Genomic DNA, 21,983 nt, shown 5'->3' with positions numbered 1-21,983 from the left:
TTGCTAGCCTCTACCAGTTCTTGGAAGCGGCTGGAAAGAGTAGAGATTGGCCAAATAGATAACATGCCGCCTCCTCAGCGGAACAGCTCCCCTGGCATGTTATCGGTCTATTTAGCCAATTTCTACTCTTTCCAGCCGCTTCCGAAGCCTGGTACAGGTCATAAGTTCGTTTCTTATCCCGACTATCCAAACTTATCAAACTATGCCGTTCCAGTTTATATTATTTTTAACATTAATCTATTTTTTGTGTGCATTTGAAACCCTTAACGGTGCATCATGACAAGAAATTAGAAGGCTTATTTACATATATACATATATATACATATTGTAATTGTTTTATTCAGAAAGATATGTTACAATTGAATGTCTGTTCACCAGATTCAAGTGTACAAGGCTCTGTCCGTTACAGAAAAGCCTTTTGTCTACTTTCGTTTCGGGTTAAAATCTATGTCTTTATCGCCATCGTTCGAACATCGTAAGTTCTACCAGAATCGCTAATGCGACGATATATAGAAAATGACTAAATAGGAGCTGAGTATTCAGTCTGTTTGGCCGTTTTAAAAACTATTTTTGCAGAAAGTCAATGTTTGATAGAGACTAATTTAGAGTGTCCGGAACTTAAAATCCCAAAAACTGCGATTACTACATTCGCTTCCATTCAGAACTTTGTCGTCAAGCTGGAATAATGACCAAGAACGATAAGAACATAATTACAGATTCTCGTAGAACAAAAACAACAACATCATCTGCAACAACAGTATTGTCAATTGCATGTATGGGTTGTTCGGGTCTCCATCTAAACAACTGTGCGTTTTTCGCTAACGTCTTGTTCAATAGTGTCGAGATACTGGTCGGCAACACATTCTGTAGTCCTTGGAGATCATATAAAGATCTCGGCGACCCCGTTTTGAGACGCATGCGAGACGTCGGCGTTCTTCAGCGTGTCCTGACCGGGGGCAGGCGGTGTTGGTACCGCACCGTTCTGCGTCGGTTTCTCGGCGACCACACCGTTGGTTTGCGACGTCGTGTGTCCGCGGCGAGGGGCTGGATATGTTGTCGTGGAGGCGCCGCCGAGGCACCCGTGCTCGGTGCTGCTTCTCCGGATCTTCCTTCCCTCCTGAAGGAGCCGCAGGGACTGTTCAGCTCGCGCCATCTGGTTCCAGGCCGAGTTGAAGAAGTGGCCGAGGCGCAGCGCGAAGAACTTGGCGTGCCGCTGGCTCTCGCACAGGACGGCGTGACACTCCAGCACGGGCCGCCCCACCTCGCCCACCTCCCGGTACACCCAGGAGAACACGTTATTCCTCGCCTTGTGATCTGCCGAGCAGAAGGCGATTCTCTGCAAGTCAAACGTCAGAGTGTCCTGTTGCTGCTGCTGTTGAACGTCGTGGACGTCGTCATTTTCCTCCCGGGACCTCGACATTCTGATCCCGTGGGGTAGGATGTCCAGGCGGCCCGGCACCTCCACGTTCGCGTGCGCCGCCGGGCCTAAGAGTTGAGAGACGGCGGACTCCGTACACCCCGGCCCCGGCGTCACGTCCTCCCCCAGCGGTACCTTCCCGGCGTACACCACCATAAACCCGACATGGCGAGTCTTCTGCCGGGACGCTTCCGTCTCAGACAGTTCGATGGCTTCCACGTCTTTACCCCGCCTCAGCGTCAGCAAGGAGAGAGACTTCCTCAGCAACATGGCTGCACGTACACCACCGGCGCGTCTCCTGCAACAACAATAGAACACAGAAATTGTACAGAAGATTACAAACTGCGTGGGGCTGACCTCCATTGGGAGGTAGCCATGGTGACTACACGTTTGAATAGCAGAGGAACACAACAAAAGACGGCAATTTTTCCACTAATAAGTCCTATTGAAATTGGAGTTTTTTTTTAAAATCCTAGCCTGGTCTACATATTATTTCAGCTACCCGAATCATCTGAGGGGCCAGAATACCAGGTTAGGTTTCTCCTTGATGCCCACAAACTACGTTACAGTTTACCTGGACGGCAATTGTCCAACGGTTGTGTCAGACGGAAGATGATAACTACACAAATAGAGGAGCTTTGGGAAAGCAAAAATTCTGAGCAGTCAGCTGAATCGCATCCAGCGGGCGGTCTGAATACCAAATATCATCGTACGTAGCTGTGCGTATTTCTGCACTGTATTATTAATTGCCTGTCTCTACCCATTGTTGCTACCTCATTAATCAACAATATGGTCATCATATGAAAATGGATAATGCTAATATTTACATTAAAGTTTCAGAAATATTGCTCAAAGAGTTACAATAAAACGGTACATTGAATAAAGCGTTCAAATATAGAGACCCGGTTTGGTACTATAAGAGGCTGTTGCATCCTTAATACTTATTCCCCTCCCCAAATTTTATAGTACCTCCTTATTGTACAGCTTTCTACTTTATCCAGTATGATGACAAGTAAAATATGCGTCTAACATAATTATTGAAGTTCATTATTTTTACTACCGGTGCCTAGGCTAGTGCCGTTTGCATTTTTCACGAGCTCTTGTTTCTTCGGTCGATAAAAACCATTAATAAAAGGGCAATAAAGACATGGACTCACTACATCATCATGAAATTACACGAAACATCGTAAAACTGCCAAGGATCTAGATGTACTAGCCAGAAGGTAAAATACGTCCAATGTAGCCAAGGAGCTTTTGTATGTACCAAAGCTCATTAGTGCAACCCTTTTTAGTGGCCTTCGATATGATGTCCTTGACGGTTATAGGCACCATGTCCCGGTAATTGGAACAATCGCTTTTGGAACGAGGTTGTGGTATTAATGGCAGGGGGGTAAAATGGACCGCAATAAATTCCAAGTGTACCACCCCCAAGAGCTGACAATACTTAGATAGAAAGAGAGAGGGAGAGAGCGAGAGGGAAAGAGACAGCGAGAGATCAAGAGAGAGAGCGAGACAGAGAGCCACAGAGATAGAGAGATACACAGAGAGATACACACATAGAGATAGAGAGATACACAGAGACACGGAGATAGAGGCACAGAGAGAAAGAGAGAGGGGGGAGGGAGGGAGAGAAAGAGCGAGAGCGAGGGAGAGAGAGTCAATACAAGTAGTCTTTTATATCCGTGTTACACGCATGTTTTAGGAAATTGAAGACAGAAAATGAGATAATCTTTTCTAAGATCATTGCCTAACGTCCTGTCAGTGTCTTCCCCGTGCTTATAACGTGGAAATAACAACGGAAACACAAGCAAACACACAAACAGACAACCCGAGAACAAAACTTCCGTACACGGAGGTAAGTGAGAGTCGACCGCTGTTGTTTTAGAGCTGACCGCGATGTTACCACTCTCCAGCTGCCGACCTGAGCCTACTGACCTCCGAGGTCAACATTCTCCCCATACCACAACAAAAATAACCCTCATCATAACGTACTACAAGTCCTCTCCCCATCTCTAGCTCCACCCGCTAAATAAACCTGTGAATGGAGGTCTGTGCTGTAACATTCCACAGCATAGCCTCTTTAGCAGGCTCTACAATTAATTCATTGATTCGTAGATGCATGAACATATTGAGCTTATGATATGTACTTGGTTTGTTTAGTTTCATAAACTAAGACGATTTGTTTCTGTTCTATCTAAATGCCTAAACACGGGAAACTTATCTTGTATACAAGTATAGATGATATCTCCCATATCTATATAAGGCACAGTCAACATCCGCAATATTATCTGAATTACAAAAACTGGCAAATTTCTTGCTGCTGAGGAATGTAGTTATGTCTGTCTTTTTCAAAGTGGAGTTTGTGTGAACAAATACGGAGTTTCTGTGATGGGATATTTTGGCATCGTGGCAACCCCTATGCGAGCCTCTGTATTGTCGACTGAACAAAGCCTTTTTCCCGGGCAGAATTGCGTGGTTGAAAAGCAGATTATTTTCTATTCCATTTATCCTGTAGCTCTAACAATGGCCGGGAATTCTGAGAACGGGTGCCTGTCCGTGCCAGGACCAGATTATGTCGTGTCTCTCCCTGAATAATTCATCTGCATGGGTCCTTGTTAGGTAAGGCTTCTCAAAGGATGTTGCTGTTATCCCTACGTCTGAATTGGTAGAAAAACACAAAAAATACACACAGAAAATACCAATTTGAAAAGCAAGGAATGGCTTCAAAAGAGCCCTTCTCAACATTTGTGTGGTATAGCAAGACTTGATGTGGGAAACATGACACACACAAAAAAAACCGTGCACAATCACTGATACATAGAGGATAACAATATCTTTATGACATTATCGGCCTGGTCATTGCCTGCATGTAAAATATGTAAGACAAGAGCAAAGATTCCCTGCCAGTTTTTATGAAATATGACGGTGATCTTCTATAGCTATTTCTTCAATAGTGCCAGGCTGAGAACGTTGCACCAATAGTTTTACCAAGGACTTCTGTATAATGTCATTGGTTTCATCGAGCTTCGTGCACGGAAGTTTTGTTTTCGCCGTGTGTCCGTGTGTTTGTCTGTGTTTCCGTACTTATTTCCACCGACCGGCTGGGCTGGATAACAGTTAGGTCCCAGAAAGGTGCTGTTGCGATTTACCCTTCCAGTATCTGCTTGGAGATTGCTTTATTTGTAGTCAGGAAGAGTCCGAGGGTTAGCCGGCCCAGACAGAGTACACAGCCCGTGAACAGAGTCTACAATCTTGTCGGTCTGACGTACGTATGTTATGACTTCTCTTCAAGCAGAGCTTTAGGCTTCGGCTTATTCTTTGGCGTACTTTCCAGCAGAGGTTTAGCCTTTGGCCTATTTTTGGCGTACTTTCCAAGCAGAGGTTGCGGTTTGACTTATTTGTGGCGTGTTTTAGGCATTTTCAGCGGGGTTTCCTGTTTTAGACAGGTATCTTTTTTTACGCCAGCCCAACCTTCGAGTGGCAAATGGTTTAACCTGCCTGGCAAATGGATACTGCCTGGCCAATTTGTTACTGTCTTGCAGCCGGCGAAAGATCTAGCTTAGAGATTTTGTAATGGCGGCTGCATGGGCCGCAGTGTGGTATGAATGTCTAATCTCCAAGCAGATCCTAGGGTGGCAAAATGACAGTATCAAATTGGTCAGGCAGTATCCATTGGCCAGAGAGGGCATGCGCCACCCAAGGGTAGCGACAAAAAAGGGGGCCATATATAAAAGGTAACGATCTTCCCCCATCAGCCTCTGCTAGGAGAGTATGAATGTCACCTTTCCACGCCTTCGATCAACCATGAAATCTGTATCCCACCTCCCCAAAGATCCGCGCCACAGGTTTGAAACGGGCACGTCAGAAATCACAAATTGCTTCGCCGTAGAGCAAAAATTATAACCTCCTGGATCGCCTGGGAACTATTCTGGACGCCCCAAGAATGCGTGTTGGCAGGGGGAACCGTTGGTTTTTCGTGGCTGGGTGTAAGAAGTATCATTTACTCACACAACATACATTAGGCTACACCATCTAATTTTTATGGATGACGTCCTCTGGAGACCCTAAATCTAATGCGAGAACGCAAAAAAAAAAGAAGGAGGCCCGAAAAAAACAAGATGCCGACCCTAGTTTTTTCGCCTGGGAACACAACAATTTTTCCCTAGGCCTTCCCATCACCAACGAATTAAATCTGCCGCAGGATACGTATCCAGCAGATCAATCCGTAGGTGAGAACCATAGTGGAGACATATCTACAGTTCTCCGCTTCCTGACATTTCGTTACGAAGATGCATATCAATAAAACAGTGTGTAATTCCAGCGGCGACCGATCCAATCAGCCCAGTGGTAATTGAACGGAAGAAACTTGGACCCGAACCACTGAAGACCGGATATTATCCGTCTTAAGTGTCAGTGATCGACGGAAAACCCTTCCTTCAGACGCACTACCGATTACATCGTTACTTGAACCAACGACCAGCAAAACATCCCTTCATCTAATGACAGATCATTGTGTTTTCATTCGGAAGATCGGAGCTGGAGACAGGCCTAGGAAAAATAAAGTTGTGTTTTCTATAACGGTACTGAAAAACTAGGGTCGGTAGGTAGGGATTCACTTCACTTCATCAAATAAATACCAAACAAATACATGCACTTTCTGTAACACTGAAATGCACCAGTATACTGGTGGTGTTTTTATGTTTACCGAAGGAAAACATATTGTTTTTGCTCTGTTTCCTCTTCTTCTTCTTCTCCAAACGAATAAGGTCAATGACCTGAACCAGACGCCACCATGGTAACTGGTGTTGGGTTATATCATGTTGCAATTTTATAGCAACAGGGATTTAGACTCCTGTCTGACCATATACACTGTGTATGAATGTGTTTGAATAAGAATTAACAGAGCAGACCATATGCAAAGGTAAATATTATGCATTTATTTTACTTGAGCCGAAACGCCAGGTCCGGTTCTGATATTTGGCCCAGTGAACCGGTATGCAGCACTATATTGTCTGATGGAAAATTTTATGTCTCTCATCGGCGGCCTAGGCTAGGGCTTTTTTTTTTGCTAGGGTCGTTTTTTTTTTGCTAGGGTCGGTCGTATAGCCGGAAACACAACATTTTTCTTTCCTTAGCCTTATTAAAACACGTCACGTCCCGTATCTAGAGGAGGAAATCATGCTCTATGTCCTGTCCCACTTCATCACAGTCCTCCCAGTCTCCCAGGTTTCATGAATAGGTCTCCCAGGTTTCGTCTATGAATATCGGAACCATAAGGACCAGGGGTAGTCATCAGTCTCTTCCGGACTATTAGGCTCGCTGGGAAATATGCTAGTTGTGGAAATCGGCTATTAACAAAAGGAAGAATAATTCGCCAGGGAATGAAGTCGGAGCGACTATGGGGGTTTAAAAAATGTGAATTGAACTCCTATAGTCGGCTAAGCTCTCTGGTAAATTATTTCACCTTATTAGCCGATTTCTCAGCCCCCAGAAATGGTGGAGACTGGGCCAAGGACAAAACGGGACCATTCACACACACATACGAACACATGGCATCAGTGTTCACGACAGTTGTGCTTCGGTGGTCAACAGAACGCTAACGACAACATTCGCAGATGACTGGTACATCAACACACAACATCAGCATACACGTCCTGACGTCCTTAGACATACACACATTAAGATAACCGTTTGTAATCATGTAAGCTAGGAAGAGAGCTCTAGAAAAAGACAACGTCTAGTATTACCTCCCAGCTTGTCACAAAAATCCTTTGTGGTGGTGGAATCCACTGGTTCACAGCGCGCGTCTGGTGGCCGTTGTTTCTCGTAGCTGGAATACTAGAATTTTAAGAACAAGGGTATCGAAAAGAGCAGTGTTCCGTGCCTTAAAAGCCCGCCATGGCCATCTGTTTACGGCTCGGGACCCCGACTTTGCCCGGCGGCGAGCGGTGATCGGAAAACCGTCCACAACATCAATAGGGCGATCCGTCATCCGCCGGGGCGAGTTGGAGTTCACTGGCGGGCCCAGCACGCGTGAGGCTCTCTTGGGGTATTCCAGATAATCTTAGGCCCGATTTAGACTAGAAACGGTATACCGTTTCGAAACGGTACGAAACGTTTCGCCACAGAAAACGGTTCGTCTTTAGACACAGAGTCGGTAGCGTTTCGGGCCGCCCGTGGCGCAGGATGTTTCTGACCCACAGTGACCTATGATGACCTCCCCAACCGCTTCTACGGTTTGCCTCATTGGCCTTATGATACTTGTGTTTCAGGGCCTTGAACTTCGCCCGAACCTGCTTTGGGGTGCGTAAATACCCCTCAGCCGCCAGCCCGTCCACAAGCATCTGTATGCCCTCCCTATTACGCGAGGTCTCCAAGCGGGATTGTATAGTTTGATCGGCCCACAAGCTGATCAAGCAGCGGATCTCTTCTTGGGTCCAGACCCTCCCCTGGCCTTCTGCCATCCCCCCAGACATAAAGGATGACGAAAATTCGAGAAATACCTGATATAAAATGGCGAAAATGGACACAATCGAATATGGCGCGAATCTACCAGAAAATGGACGCGCGCGGGCTTATTAGCATGTGACTAGCATATGACACGTGACCTGGTTTACCGTTTCAAGAAACCCTTTGACTTTAGACCTAGCAAAAAGCGTTTCGGGCCCCCCGCTGAAGGGTTCTGAAACGGTCGAAAACCACGATGGAGGTGGTTTTCGGAAACGGTCCGCGAAAACCCATAACAAACCGTTTTTTCCTCTTTAGACCGGGAACGGTTAACCGTTCCAAAACGTTTCCCTGGCCAAAACCCCTTAAGCGTTTCTAGTCTAAATCGGGCCTTATTCAAATCAAGAAAGGGTTTCCCGACGATCACTGCCATTTACGACAGATAATATCCGGTCTTCAGTGGTTCCAGATAATCTATGACTGGTTTTGCAATGTAGGGATTTCCAACTGCCTGACCAGTCTCAAACCTCTGAAATAGCCATTGATGTACAATTGATAGAACGCTGATTTATGAAGCAATATTTGACAGCCATTACGCTTAAAATTTACGAGAGCGAATTCGTTTAGAATAACGTGCAATTAACTCAGCTAATAATTGATGGCAATAATTTACCATTTTCTAAATTATATGAAAATCAAAACGAAATTTTCTTCCTAATTTCAAATTCTCAAAAAAGGATGGTTTTCTATATTTGGGATGATAGCTAATAGTAATGTTACTATACAGACGTTAAAACCCTTTTAGGAGGTGTGGGGTGACCTTAACAATGTAGTGATGACTTGGATAACTTCCAAGTTCGATCTGTGCCCACAGTTCGTGCCAGGATCCACGCAGCCCAGTACACGGGCCAGAACTGACCTTTCACCAGTATTGCTATTTGAACATCTACACGGCTCTAGATATTCGATGTCGTGCGGAGAATTAGATAAAGAACGAAAAGGATAACGTGACGACGAAGACACTATAAAGATTACACATGTATCTAGACATATTTAACCAGACACCATCTGATAGTAAACAGAGACCACGTGCTGGTACATGTTGGCTGTGTTGACAAAGAGGGCATCTTGAGTATTCGCACGCCAATCATCCTTCACAAAGTGACCACCACCGTTGGTACGCTGGCAAAACCCATTTACACATACTACGGTCTACACGCAGAAAACCCTTTACACACGAAAAACAGTACCTTTAAATGTCACAACTACCTTTTACACGAACTGCGTAGTTTACACATCAACTACTGTTTACACACTAACGTTGCCCTACTACTGTACTATTTACTCATTGAAAACACGCTACTCTAACCGTTTTACACTGACATTTTTACACTCTGGTACCTTCAAACATCATCCTACGTGCAAGTTATCTGTGCCAAGAAATGGTGCATGCCACAGGTGTTCGATAGCTGAAGCAATTACTGTCTTCTCCCATGCATTTCAACCGCCAGTAAAGCGGAGAAAATGTCGCTGCAGATATTGGTCTGGCTAAGGAAGACGCCAAGGCCGATATATCAAGGAACGGGAATGTGTACCACGAGTTGTCTGGCACGAAAAATCATTACGGCTTTCATACAGATAATTGAGGGCTTTCCCCTGACATTTAGAGCAGCGAATTTCGAGAGCAAAGCTCTAATTTGGATGGATTAAAGCAAAATTACATTGGTTTCGATGGTGGGGAGATGGTAAAAAGGGTAGTACAGCGACGTGATTCCATTCATTGTTAAGAGGAAGCCCTGCATAGCACCCGTGTTCAAGTTTAAATCATGACATTTTCCCATAAGGTTATACGTACCTGGTTTGTGGAGATAGTAAAATGTCTCTTTGTGTCGACACCGGATTGAAGAATGCCCAGTTATGCCAACTCAGGAAGCAGCAGAAATGAGTCCGTGTCCTAAACGCAGACGTTAAGATTGCGATGTCGTGACGCTGGTAGACGCGTTGGCGGAATAGCCTAGGTTATATACTAAGGAAGTATAAACACACGTAGGGAGGATGTATTATGACTGTTGCTGCTTCCACCGCTCCGGAACGTGATTCAACAGTCTGGGTACGCTACTAGGCTAGCTGTGCGTGCAGTAAAAATGGCGCGACAGCTGTCGGCATCTACATCACACAGCCGTCCCGCCGTCAGGGTCACCCATTGGTCGGAATTTTACGCGGGAATTCGCCGTGATTGATTGACAGGTGGAGTGTGCGACAGTTTGCAAGTTGTTAGGCCTAGGAAAAAAAGGTTGTGTTTCCTGTTTCCCGACCGCCCTAGAAAAACCTGCCGACTCTAGACTTTTTTGGAGGTGGACCCCTGGAAGGGATCAATCTTTTCTAGCTCCCTGATCTGACACGAGTGATAAAACGTTGTACATGTACAATTGGTTTTCTAACATTGACAATAAGTGTCCCCATGCAAGTTTTTCCTGCCCAGACGAACTTGAGAAAATTGCCTGTGAATGAAGCCTCAATAGATGTAATACATTCAAATTCCGCAAGGAGGCAATACTTTGGTTCTTGAAGTGGGAACAGTTAACTACATTCATTACTATACGTAGGAAAGAAACGCCAATATGTTTCAATACAAGGCAAATTTATTTTCAAGTAAGTACAAAGTTACAAACCATTGAAGATTGCTATTTCACAGATTTCGTTAGATGCAATTACTGTAAATTTATTTATCTTTGCAGGGACTTTATTCTCAGTTTCAAAATGACTGTGAATCATATAATTTTTCACTGTAGCTGAGAGAGTTACAATGTTCATCCAAAACTTTTCCATCACTGAGGATTGGACTGTTTGTGCAATAATGACTGTTACTAATTTCTTTACGCCTCAGTTCTCCTTCAGAGTCTAGTGTGTACCTAAGCTGTGATAACTCCTCTGGCTCTAAAGACTGAGAACCATCTTCAGTTTCCTCATCACTAGGTTCACACGTTAAAGGATGACTCTCTTCTGATTGCCAACTCCCTGCATCTCCACAGCAGTGGTTGTCATTGTACACCAGCTCCCCCTGTGTGTCTAACGTGTACTGCAGAGGTGACAATGCCTCAGTACATGGCATGGCATCAAACATTGACTTTTCATGAAGAGTTAGACTTTGGTGACCTAAAGTCTGAGGACAACTGTGTTCTGTTGGGCACTTGGCCTTCAGGTCTCCTTGTGTGTCCAGAGTATACATGGGTGGGGACAAATCTTCATAATTTTCAGTCTGTTGCAGCAGTTTTTCAACTCTTGTTTTCTGGTGCTTTGCATGTTCACAACTCTCTGTAACATCCCCTGGTTTCCATATTGTCTTTGACTGTGGTGTTTCAGAATCATTCTCAGTCTGATTTTGAGTGAAAATGTCATCACTGGTCTCACTAAATGGCAATATGGATGGAGTCTTCCATGTTATGCTACCTTGAGAATTTAGCGTGTACTTGAGTGGGGAAAGAGTCTGGTCATTTTGTGAGTTATCTGTTAAACTATAGCTGTATTCCTCTTCATCTGACAAGTTCTTCTGTGAAGTCTTCTGTATGTTTTGTTGTTCAGCCGACTCTGGAGACATATATTTAGCATCGAGTCTGTTGGAATCTGGTGCTTTCTGGTGGTCCTGTGCTGTACCTGTATGTATAAGATGTCATTATTGGTCTGGGAATGATTGTAGCACATCACTCAAAAGACTAATCATGTACATGTATTTTTTTACAATCATGTACATTGTATACTATATATTCATATTAAACATGAAATCAATGTTTGTGAATTCAGTTTGCTATATAATCAATGATCTGTATGCAACAGATGTAGTGTAGCACTTCTGTAGAATTTCAGTGTCTATATGACTTATGTAAAAGTACATGTACTGCGCTTAGCCCACATGGGCATGAATGTGCAAATAATTATCATTGTCATATTATATGTACCTTTATTTTGTAAATCATAGGCATGTGTTGAAATCTCACTTTTGCTAGAATCACAAACTTGACCTGAAGTCACACTGCAGACAGAAGCAGCTGGGTCAGCATCTTTCCTGCCAAAGATCTCCATGATGGTGGCCTGTCGTTTGGGCAGCTCTCTAGTGCCACCTAGCTGGCGTGCTGGAATGACAGTCACAGATGACAGCCTGGCACGCTTTGGCTGCGGCAGTAACAACTGAAGGGAAGGAAGAAATTGTTCAACACTTAAATGACCATAGGGCAGAGAATGAGGAACAAAATCTAAGGTAAGATTGAATTCAGCAGAAGGCTAGGGAAATCCCTGGAATATGATATAGATACCACAGGAAGTTTTAATATACACACCTGCTTCTGCCTCTTCTTGGAAACCCACACTCCACAAGGGACAGGCTTGTGGGTCGGTTCCTTTCTTTTCCCCATGGTGATCTGCAAAAAAGTACAATGTATAGTTTCATGTAAAAGTACAGGGGCATTTTAGATATATTTATGTGACAGCACTCGATTTGTTTTCACTCTTTTTACTTTAGAATAAGTTTAGTAGGCTATTGTGCAAGGCAAAAGTACCTAAGTAACGGGTTCCTCCCTCAGTACTCGGTGTTCAGTACTGAAGGTGCCTTCCGAACTGAACTTCCAGTTCGGAAGTTCTGTCAGAACTGGGCGTCCAGATCTGAGGCGACTTCAGAACTGGAAAACTCTGAATCAGTTCTGGAAACCGAGAACTGAACGTTCCTTCCGTACTGGAAAACGCGGAGCGGCTTTGGCGTGAGTATAGCCCGGCTTACAAGCGCTGCCGGGCGGTAGTAAAGCCGGGCAAGCTGCCGGACGGCCGCCGCAACATAAGGCGAACACGGCTGCCGGAGGACAACGAGAATACCTACAGGAAGCGTCTACGGGAGACGAGAGAAACTGCCGGGCGGCTAACAACGAAGAGCGGGCTGTTGAAGATCGGCACATCGACCAGTTATAGACCAATACTAGTTTATACGTTGGTGATGTCAGCAAGGCTACTTCTACTACTGTATTGAGACATATCGTATTCAGTACTGGAACATCCCAGTACAAATTAGAACGTGAGAACAGGAAGCCCAGTTCGGAAATAATTTGAAAACTCGGCTTCCAGTACTGTAGAGTCACTTTTTACTGGTCAATCCAGTACGGAACCCGTTACTTAGGTACATCGACACTCGGCTTTCCAGTACTGAATGACCTCCGAACTGGGTAACCAGTACTGAATGACCAGTTGAACCAGCCTTCCTGTAGCCGGGACGCAACACAGTACTGGGGTCCGAGTACCGACGGGCGTTCAGGTCTGGAAAACGAGTTCCGAAACAAGATTCAGTTCTGAACTTCCAGTTCTGACGAAGCTTCAGTACTGGAATAACGCCGCGTCCGAACTGGAATTCCAGTTTAGAGCTTTCTTCAGAACTGGGCCCCGAGTATCGACGCTATTTTCTCCACGGTTTCCGTACTGGGCGCCCAGTAAGGAACCCGTTACTTTCGTACCTTTGCTTGTGCAAGGGCACAATAGTGTTCTACATCAGCCAGTAGAATAAGTTTACATCCTAAAGTTCTGTGCACAGCCAAGGAATAAAGAGTACAAGAGGGTGCTCATCTTTTGTGTACAAGTACATCTTTTGTGGGGGAGGGGGGCATGGGGCCAGTAGTACAACGAAGACATAAACAAATCACAAAAGCAGCAAATTATGGCCAGCCTTGATTCCCAAAAAACCGCGTGTTTTGCACAAACTGCGTGAAGTAGAAGGTTTGCCAATAATGAACTTAGACTAAGACGAACCGAAACATTCCTGGACCAACCTTACATTTTTTGAAGAGCCCGCCAAAGCAACACGTACACTTCCGGAAGATAGGGTCAAAGGGCATTGATGCATAGCTGCCCTGCGGATTTAAATCTTTGCTTATCCAAAAATTCAACAAAATATTCATAAACGTACATTTCATATTATTGAACTACTTCTGATAATAATTAATGTTTTGAATATGACTCAAAATCTGCATGTATACTCTTCTGTTGATATTTTGTTTACACAGGCACTAAAAATGTACAGTAGGAGAGACAGTCTTGTTTGAAAGTTCAAAGGTTATAACTTTCAGAGGTGTGCACTTTGGACCAGTTCAATGATGATTTGGTGTTAAAAGTCTTTTATTAAACGTCTGCTTGTTTATGAAGATTATTGAAGATGTCCGATGATCCTAGGGAGTCTTCTGAGGAAGATGTCACCCCGGCAGGCGGTGGTGATTCAGCCACCGTGCCGCCGCAAAGCGGTCCTCGGCAGCATGCGCAGGCCGGCCCGCGGGAGCCACGGGGCGGGCCCCGGGACCAGTACGTGCTGGGAGTGGACGTCGGCACGTCGACGTTACGCTGCCATGTGTACGATAAACTCGCCAACGTCAAGGGATCCAGCAGCAAGAAGGTAGAATCTGTGATATGATAGACCGAAGAGATGAATGAATGAATGGTTTATTCTGTAAAACATTGCAGCCATCTGGTTAAAATACGTTTCACTTACGTGAAATAACACACAACTCATTTCAACGGATAGCGTAAAATATGACAAAGCGTTCAAAAGATAAACGTCATATGCCGAAAGAACGACATCACTGCATCACTACCAAACCATAACACGAAAATTATATCAAATCCGGAAGATATAGGTTCTGCTGTAGTATCATAGAAAACCGCCAGGATGTTCATTATTGAATTGAGCCGTAAAAGTCGTCATTCAAAATCACATACACGCATAACATTATGTTACACACAAGTACATACATACAAAATCACACAAGGAAGAGATAAAATTAATTACATTTCATTTTTTCATGATATTCGACTGACTGCAAGTGAAATATCCCTGTAGTAACAATAATATTATAGTTTATGATTGGAATAGAATATTACAGTGAAAGTACTAGTTAACGCCACATGTAACATTAACTGTATCTTGCTCATTTTCCCCAGGTCCATTTACTGCACCCCCAGCCAGGCTGGGTAGAGATGGACCCAGAAGTCCTGTGGACAGACTTTGTAGATGTTGTTAATGAGGCCATTAGAGGTTGGTTTGATACACTTTATTAGCACTGTCACAAACACTAACAGACTAGAAGGCCAAAAAGGGAAAAATGTATTCTGTTCTTTTTTTGGAAATGACTGATTTTGTTTGTTCAGCCTGTAATATGTTTAGACATGAATTAGAGTTCTGTCTATTATAGTACGTTGGCAGAATGTACTGCGCCTGCGCAGAACCCCATATTTTTGCGTTTTTCGTTGGGTTTTTGGTCAACGTTGCATCAGAATTTTGCCTGTTGCAGAGGATATTTTTTCCGACACAACATTTGGAAACTACTGTCAAAATGCTAACCTTATATGAGCGAATACAACCTTATAATAAGTTATATGAGACATTCTGCCGAAATGCTATGTACGGGTTTCGCGCAGGCGCAGTACGTTCTGCCGACGTGCTGTCTATTATTAAGTAAGCTCATATTTCCATGGTTATTGTTCCTGTACAGCTGCAGGTGTTACAGCTGGCCAGGTGGCAGGGCTGGGCATCTCCACACAGAGGTGCACCTTCACCATGTGGGACAGGTCAGAAATACCTCCAAGCAGATGTTTGGTTTTAGCATGTATTTTTGAGAGATTTTTCAATGGTCGTTGTATTGGTCTGTGTTTTTCAGCTAGGCTGGAAATTAAAGATGGTCCATGATGAATGGACAGAAGGATGGATGGATTGATAGATGGACAAATGGATGAAAGAAGAAACTAAGAAATGAATGGATGGACATCTGCTTAAAACAGCTAGACAAAAGAGTTTCATTGTTAATTTTCTGAATATTACCAACACCATTATGATAATTTTTTCTGTATTCATCCTCACCCACCCAGAGAGACAGGAGAACTGTACCATAATTTCCTGACCTGGCAGGACTTGAGAGGTTCAGAACTGGTGGAATCGTGGAACAACTCTTTAACAATGAAGGTAGGAATACATCTGTCTCCTGTTCTATAACTGTTACAACAACAATAACAACAACAACAACAACAAATTAATGAGTTGACACCTCAATGAAGCATTTAGATTTGTTAGGAATTTCTTTCTTATTAATTCATTATCATATTCCTCCACCATGCTATTGATTTCCTCCTAGCAGAGAGTCCATTTTGAACACCAATTTGACCTTCTTGTCAGTCTGTAACGTTAGTTACACCAGTTGTCAGATTTTCTCCATAAAAACATGTTAAGTGCCAGGTAATCTATGCTGTTCATATCATGTTTTCTAATCTGTGAGGACTTATTTTCATATCATTTTGAACTTGTGTATTGTATAGACTGCAATTACACTAGTACTGTAGTTACAATTTGTTAATCACTGTTATTATATTGTATGAAACAGATGTTGTGTTAATGACCTTTTGTATACGTTATCATCTTTAGGCAGTCCACGGTGGAGGAAGCTTGTTGTACCTCATGTCCAGAAGTAAACGGTTTTTGGCAGCTAATGTACTGAAGTTCCTCCCCCAACAAGTGAGATTGTTTGTTTGTTTGTTTTTGTTTGTTTGTTTTAAATAACAGGTAAACTGTCTTTTGGTGTAACACCGTCTTTAAACAGTAATCACAAGAACAGTGCAATATGTTTGTACTGTTTATAGGCCTCTCTAATGTACTAATAGTAAATGGCTAGTTTGGTAACCCTAGCCACATGTAAGTTAAACTACACTGTAATACATAGATAAATAGATAGACGTAATTCACAATATGCAAATGACTGCTTTTCAGATAACAATGAAAGTCATGTGGCTGCTGCAGAATAACCTCACAGTAAGTCCAATTTCTTGCTGCCCTCAATTTAGTGTGCTCCTCAAAGTAGTCTGCTCCTCTTTGTGCATGTTTCTTCCGTGTATAGAAGTTGGACAGAAGTGGCAATGAAAACAGAAGCAAACACATGAACAGATGTACCCAAAGCATATCTCTGCACAGTGGTTAAGCAATGCATATTCCAATATCTTAATGTATTCAGTCATATCTTGATGAACTGAAAAGTGTTGCTTCTGAATCTTTTTTTCTTTTGTCTGTAGTTGAGGAGACGTGCCTTTAATGGTCTGGTTTCTTTTGGAACCATTGACACTTGGCTGCTGTGGAAACTAACAGGAGGTGGGCACAGTTGCATTTCTTTCTCCTGTCTTTGTTTCTTGGATATTTTATCATTGCCATTGTCAGTATGTGTGTTGTATGCCTATGTATGGATGGTGTTCAGCACCAGTGACAGGTATGTGTGTTTGATACTAAGGACAGGGGTGTATTTTCCTGTGTGTGGATATATACTGTAATAACATTCAGCACCAAGGGCAGGTCTACATGTATGTATATGTGACATTCAATGCCAAGAGAAATGTGTATGAATGTGTGTGGATTGTGTTCAGCACCAAGGACAGATCCTGTCAAATGTGCATATCTTTCTCTGTTGATGCCTACCACTAGCATTGTTTCATTCCTTTTATTTTCAGGCCAGGTGTATGCCACTGACTATTCTTGTGCCAGTTCAACAGGACTTTATGATCCATACATAGTAGGTTTAAATTAGGCCACACTGATTTTATTTTATTGATGACATCTGTGTGAGCATTGATTTTTGCCTGTTCTCAAAAAAATCACTGCCGAGAAAGCTCTGGCCTGTCCATGGTAGCTAGCAATAGTAGGGAGCTGGCAGTAACTATGGAGGGTGTCACCCAGGTTTATCAGCATTTTTTTGGCTGGAATTTTTTTATTCGCCCACGCGCACTAATTTGAGGGAATTCAGAGGCTGTCATCCATAAAATTAAGTCAGTGTGGCTTTACTGGCACTACTTTTTCAAATTTACTCTCAGACTACATGATCATGCATAGTGAAACCTAGGTTCAAAGTGTGTCTTCATGATTTTTTTTACATGTACCGACGTCTGCTCATAGATAAGCACACAGTAAATGTTCACGTAGCTGTGATTTAAGTTTTCTATTACTGCATTAGCAATACTTATTTCTTATTTCTTTCCTTACAGAGACAATGGAACAAATTCTTTACGAATTTGTTGAGCATCCCCATTTCTATCTTTCCTCCAGTGGAGGATACAAGGTATACTTGACAATTTCATACTTCAATGTTTGACCTTTTTACATAGTTATTATATTCAAAGCCAAATACAGTATGCTTTGATAAATGTTGCTTTGTACCAGGGACAGGGTTGTGTGTTTATGTGAATGATGTTCAAACTTCAGCACCAGGAGCAAGTTCAGTTTTATAACTTTTTTTCTTTCTTTCCAGTAAGATTCATGGTGTCTGTGAAACAAAGTGGTTTGGTGCTCCCATACCCATTGCTTCCTTGGTAGGTATTGTGACATGTGTTTGCTTGTATATTTGTGCAATTTTATACAATTGAATGCTATTGAATGCATGTAGGTGTAGTTAAATCTGACCAATCCTGTGACAGGTTGCAGACCAACAGGCGGCCATGTTTGGTGAGTGCTGCTTTGACCCTGGGGATGTGAAATGCACCATGGGAACTGGGAGCTTCATGGACATCAACGTTGGTAGTACCCCACATACCTCCATGGCAGGTAATAGACTTAAGTAAATTGATCTTTCAGTTTAAAAAAAAAGAGATTTTTAAAAAAAGAAAACAGGTTGGTAAATCTGGCTGTGTCATTAGAAACACAGTATATATAGTATTTGTGACAGTGCGATTTTTTGTATCTTGTCTATGTCTAGGTCTGTACCCACTGATTGGTTGGAAGATCGGAGACGAGATTGTCTTTCTGGCAGAGGGAAACGCCAGCGACACTGGAACTGCTATAGACTGGGCCAGGTCTATTGGTAGGTTTAACTGTAATGATTTTCTTACCTGTTGATATTGAGAAGCACTAGAGCTGTTTGACTGTGTGTGGATGGGGTTCAGCACCAAGGACAGGTGTGTTTGACTGTGTGTGGATGGGGTTCAGCACCAAGGACAGGTGTGTTTGACTGTGTGTGGATGGTGTTCAGCACCAAGGACAGGTATATTTGCCTGTGTGTGGATGGTATTCAGCACCAAGGACAGGCATGTTTTTCTGTGTGAAGATGGTGTTCAGCACCAAGGACAGGGGTGTTTGCTTGTGTGTGGAAGGTGTTCAGCAACAAGGAGAGGTGTGTTAACCTGTGTGTGGATGGCATTCAGCACCAAGGACAGGTGTGTTTACCTGTGTGTGGATAATCTTCAGCACCAAGGACGAATGTGTATACCTGTGCGTGAAAGGTGTTCAGCACCAAGGACAGGCCTGTAGCATAAGTTTTTGTTTGTTTGTTTTTTAACAGGTCTATTTGAAGATTATGCTGAGACAGCTGAGTTGGCAGAGTCTGTTGAGGGTGAGGTTCAAATAGGTTTTGTTTTACATGAATTGTGATTAATTTTTTTTTTTTGTCGAAACTACAAATCTGATCTCAGACAAAAAGAATGACCAGGGGCATATTTTTCCTCCCTTTTTTTCACTCAGATTCCAGTGGGGTATATTTTGTTCCTGCCTTCAATGGCATTCAGGTAAGTACAGTACTGAAGCAGAATAAGGTTGTATTTGTGCATCTAAGGATGATATCCCAAGGATAGTTTTCATATATTGGAAAAATATTGCCTGCAATTGGCAAAATTATGATGCAACATTGACTAAACATGAAATGAAAGCCATGAAAAATCTGGGTTTTATAGAGGCAATGTATGTTTTGCCAACATGCATGCTGCCAACATCGGTTCTGTGAATATGTCTATGTCCCTTCTCTACATCCCATCCCATCCCATTCCATGTTGTGTGCAGGCCCCGGTGAATGACCCCCGAGCCTGCTCCTTGTTTCTGGGCCTGTCCTCCACCACCACCAAGGCTCACATGCTCAGGGCTCTGCTGGAGTCACTAGTCTTCAGGTACATCTACAAAACTCTCCATCTCCAATTAGGTGTACAGTCCCACCCTTTCTTTTACTACATGAAAATCATATTGAACTGTTTATAAGCTTGACAAATTTGAATTGACAAATTGACATTTTTATTCTTTGTGTATTTTTAGAAACAAGCAACTTTATGAAACCATGCTGAACGAAACAAAAATACCAATTACCTACATCAGGTAAGTCATTTGTTTGTACTTTTCTTTCTTTCTTTATTTCAGGCATAACTCGCCCATATACAACATACATATAAAATACACACACAATTACATCAGTAAAAGAATAATATGACTATATGTACAGACGGGCCCAGTTATTGCGAAAGAATCTGCTACGGAATATCACTTCAGATTTAAGAACAGATTGGATAATGTTGTTTGATGACTTGTATAGACGGGATATAAATGAGTAACATTGTTTACGCCATGTAGCATCAAATGTGTCAATCCTATTGTATACAAACATTTCACTTGCACTACAAAATCTGGGTAGTGACATTATGATGCGAAGACAGTTATTGTAAGCAACTCGACACTTTGATACAATTCTAGAACTAGCTCTGTCCCACAACTGTGCAGCAAAAAGGTGGGAGCAATGAGCTGTAAACAACGTCTTTTTAACATATGAAGAACAATAAGCGAGTTTGCGTATAATAGTATTTGCACGGCTATACAGACGGCTATGCAGTGACTTCTCTTAATGTTATAGTCATTACATAGCAACATGAGCTGACAGTAATATCTGCATTATAGATATAGGGTAGTGCAAGAGAAAGTGCCTAGACATTAAAAGTACTCTCATTGTATTATATACAATTCTTTATGAGATTTTTCTATGGAAGAGTTAGTTGTAGGGTCTCAAACTGCAGTTTTGTTTGGTCTTCTGATTACAGAGCTGATGGTGGGGTCTCCAACAACAGTTTTATGTGATGTTTCTATGGAAGAGCTAGTTATAGGGTCTCCAACTGCAGTTTTGTTTGGTCTTCTGGTTACAGAGCTGATGGTGGGGTCTCCAACAACAGTTTTGTGATGCAGCTGACGGCTGACCTCCTGAACCGGACGATCACCAGGCCCAAACACGTGGACATGTCCAGCCTTGGGGCAGCCTTTCTAGCAGGACTTGCTGTTGGTACGTACATTTTATGGAAATTTATTTTCCGGGACTTGATTTCATGGTAGGAGGGGGAAGGTGGTTGTGTTTTAAGTTTGAACCAAACCAGTTTAGTCCGGTGGTTCCTTTACTCATGCTTAAGATATTGTGATCAGATTTAAAAACATTTTTGTGTATATACTTGCCCCTACCTTACTGCCCCTGACGGATACAGGAATATGGAAGGATAAAGAGGAACTGAAAAGGATCAAAGGTGGAAGTGCCAACCACGTTAAGGAAGGTCTGATTACACTTTATATAATTACAATCCCCTAACCTACACCCCCGCACATCCACCTCTTTGTGAAGGGTTTGTACACTTGCACCAAGACATTGCATGTCTCATAACTCTGTTAAATTGTTACCTACAGTGGGTGTCGCTGGAAGACAGACGAAAAATGGCTAGGCTATGCATGTGGTACTAACCACTAAGTATCTAATGCCAGAAAAGAACAAGAAACAGTCATGCCTTCAAATATCACAGTTATCAACCAAGAATTTGGGTGATCAAAAATTTGTTTTTTGCAAGAACTATTGTAGAGTGGAACTTGTTGCCACCAAGCACAGTTGGGTCATGATCACTAGAAAGCTTTGAACAACTCCTGCAGTTAGATGTGTAAAGATTGAGTGTAACAGGTCGTTCGGTGTAATATAGCCAGCTGCCACCACACTGCATGCCTTCAAAGCTGGTGTTAGGCCAAAGGGTGGTTATACCAGCTATACAGAACCAGAAGCAGTGATCTCACAAGTAGTTATTGTTGATGCAGGGATGTGGAAGAGCAAGGAAGAACTGAAGGGTCTACAGACCTCAGAGCGGGTCTTCCAGCCTCGGCCGGTGTCTGAGGGTGTGTGGGAGAAGTACCGGCACATTGTGGAGCAGTGGGAACGGGCGGTCAAGAGATCTCTGTACTGGTATCCAGCAAAGAACGAATAAACACATTACCAGCTAAGGCCTAGGAAAAAAATGTTGTGTTTCCTATTTTAGTCCTGATAAAATTGGGGTGAGTAGGTAGACATTT

General features: G+C 43.0%; 3 protein-coding genes across 3 annotated transcripts; 1 reads left to right on the top strand and 2 right to left on the bottom strand.

The window, feature by feature from the left end:
* Positions 1–320: 320 nt before the first annotated feature.
* Positions 321–9,883, bottom strand: LOC109487077 (PTB-containing, cubilin and LRP1-interacting protein-like). The gene is made up of 2 exons (XM_019791037.1): positions 9,720–9,883; positions 321–1,715 (listed from the first exon to the last, which is right to left on the bottom strand). Exon 2 carries the CDS (start codon positions 1,685–1,687, stop codon positions 881–883), a length of 807 nt encoding a protein of 268 aa, XP_019646596.1. The 5' UTR covers positions 1,688–1,715; positions 9,720–9,883; the 3' UTR covers positions 321–880.
* Positions 9,884–10,619: 736 nt separating this feature from the next.
* Positions 10,620–12,275, bottom strand: LOC109487013. The gene is made up of 3 exons (XM_019790930.1): positions 12,199–12,275; positions 11,860–12,049; positions 10,620–11,518 (listed from the first exon to the last, which is right to left on the bottom strand). The coding sequence occupies exons 1-3, from the start codon at positions 12,271–12,273 to the stop codon at positions 10,620–10,622; spliced, it is 1,164 nt and encodes a 387-aa protein (XP_019646489.1). The 5' UTR covers positions 12,274–12,275.
* Positions 12,276–13,938: 1,663 nt separating this feature from the next.
* LOC109487079 (putative glycerol kinase 5) lies at positions 13,939–21,983 on the top strand. Its single transcript, XM_019791039.1, has 18 exons — positions 13,939–14,285; positions 14,831–14,924; positions 15,382–15,457; positions 15,755–15,848; positions 16,305–16,394; positions 16,647–16,688; positions 16,946–17,021; positions 17,375–17,436; positions 17,906–17,979; positions 18,169–18,229; positions 18,335–18,461; positions 18,613–18,717; positions 19,195–19,245; positions 19,374–19,417; positions 19,689–19,792; positions 19,935–19,994; positions 20,810–20,943; positions 21,732–21,983. The coding sequence occupies exons 1-18, from the start codon at positions 14,052–14,054 to the stop codon at positions 21,896–21,898; spliced, it is 1,695 nt and encodes a 564-aa protein (XP_019646598.1). The 5' UTR covers positions 13,939–14,051; the 3' UTR covers positions 21,899–21,983.

This window comes from Branchiostoma belcheri, unplaced genomic scaffold, assembly GCF_001625305.1.
Source record: "Branchiostoma belcheri isolate BF01 breed outbred unplaced genomic scaffold, Haploidv18h27 scaffold85, whole genome shotgun sequence".
Classification (NCBI taxonomy): Eukaryota; Metazoa; Chordata; class Leptocardii; order Amphioxiformes; family Branchiostomatidae; genus Branchiostoma; species Branchiostoma belcheri.
The sequence above is the reverse complement of the archived record's forward strand: the minus strand, read 5'-3'. Positions and strand labels throughout refer to the sequence as shown.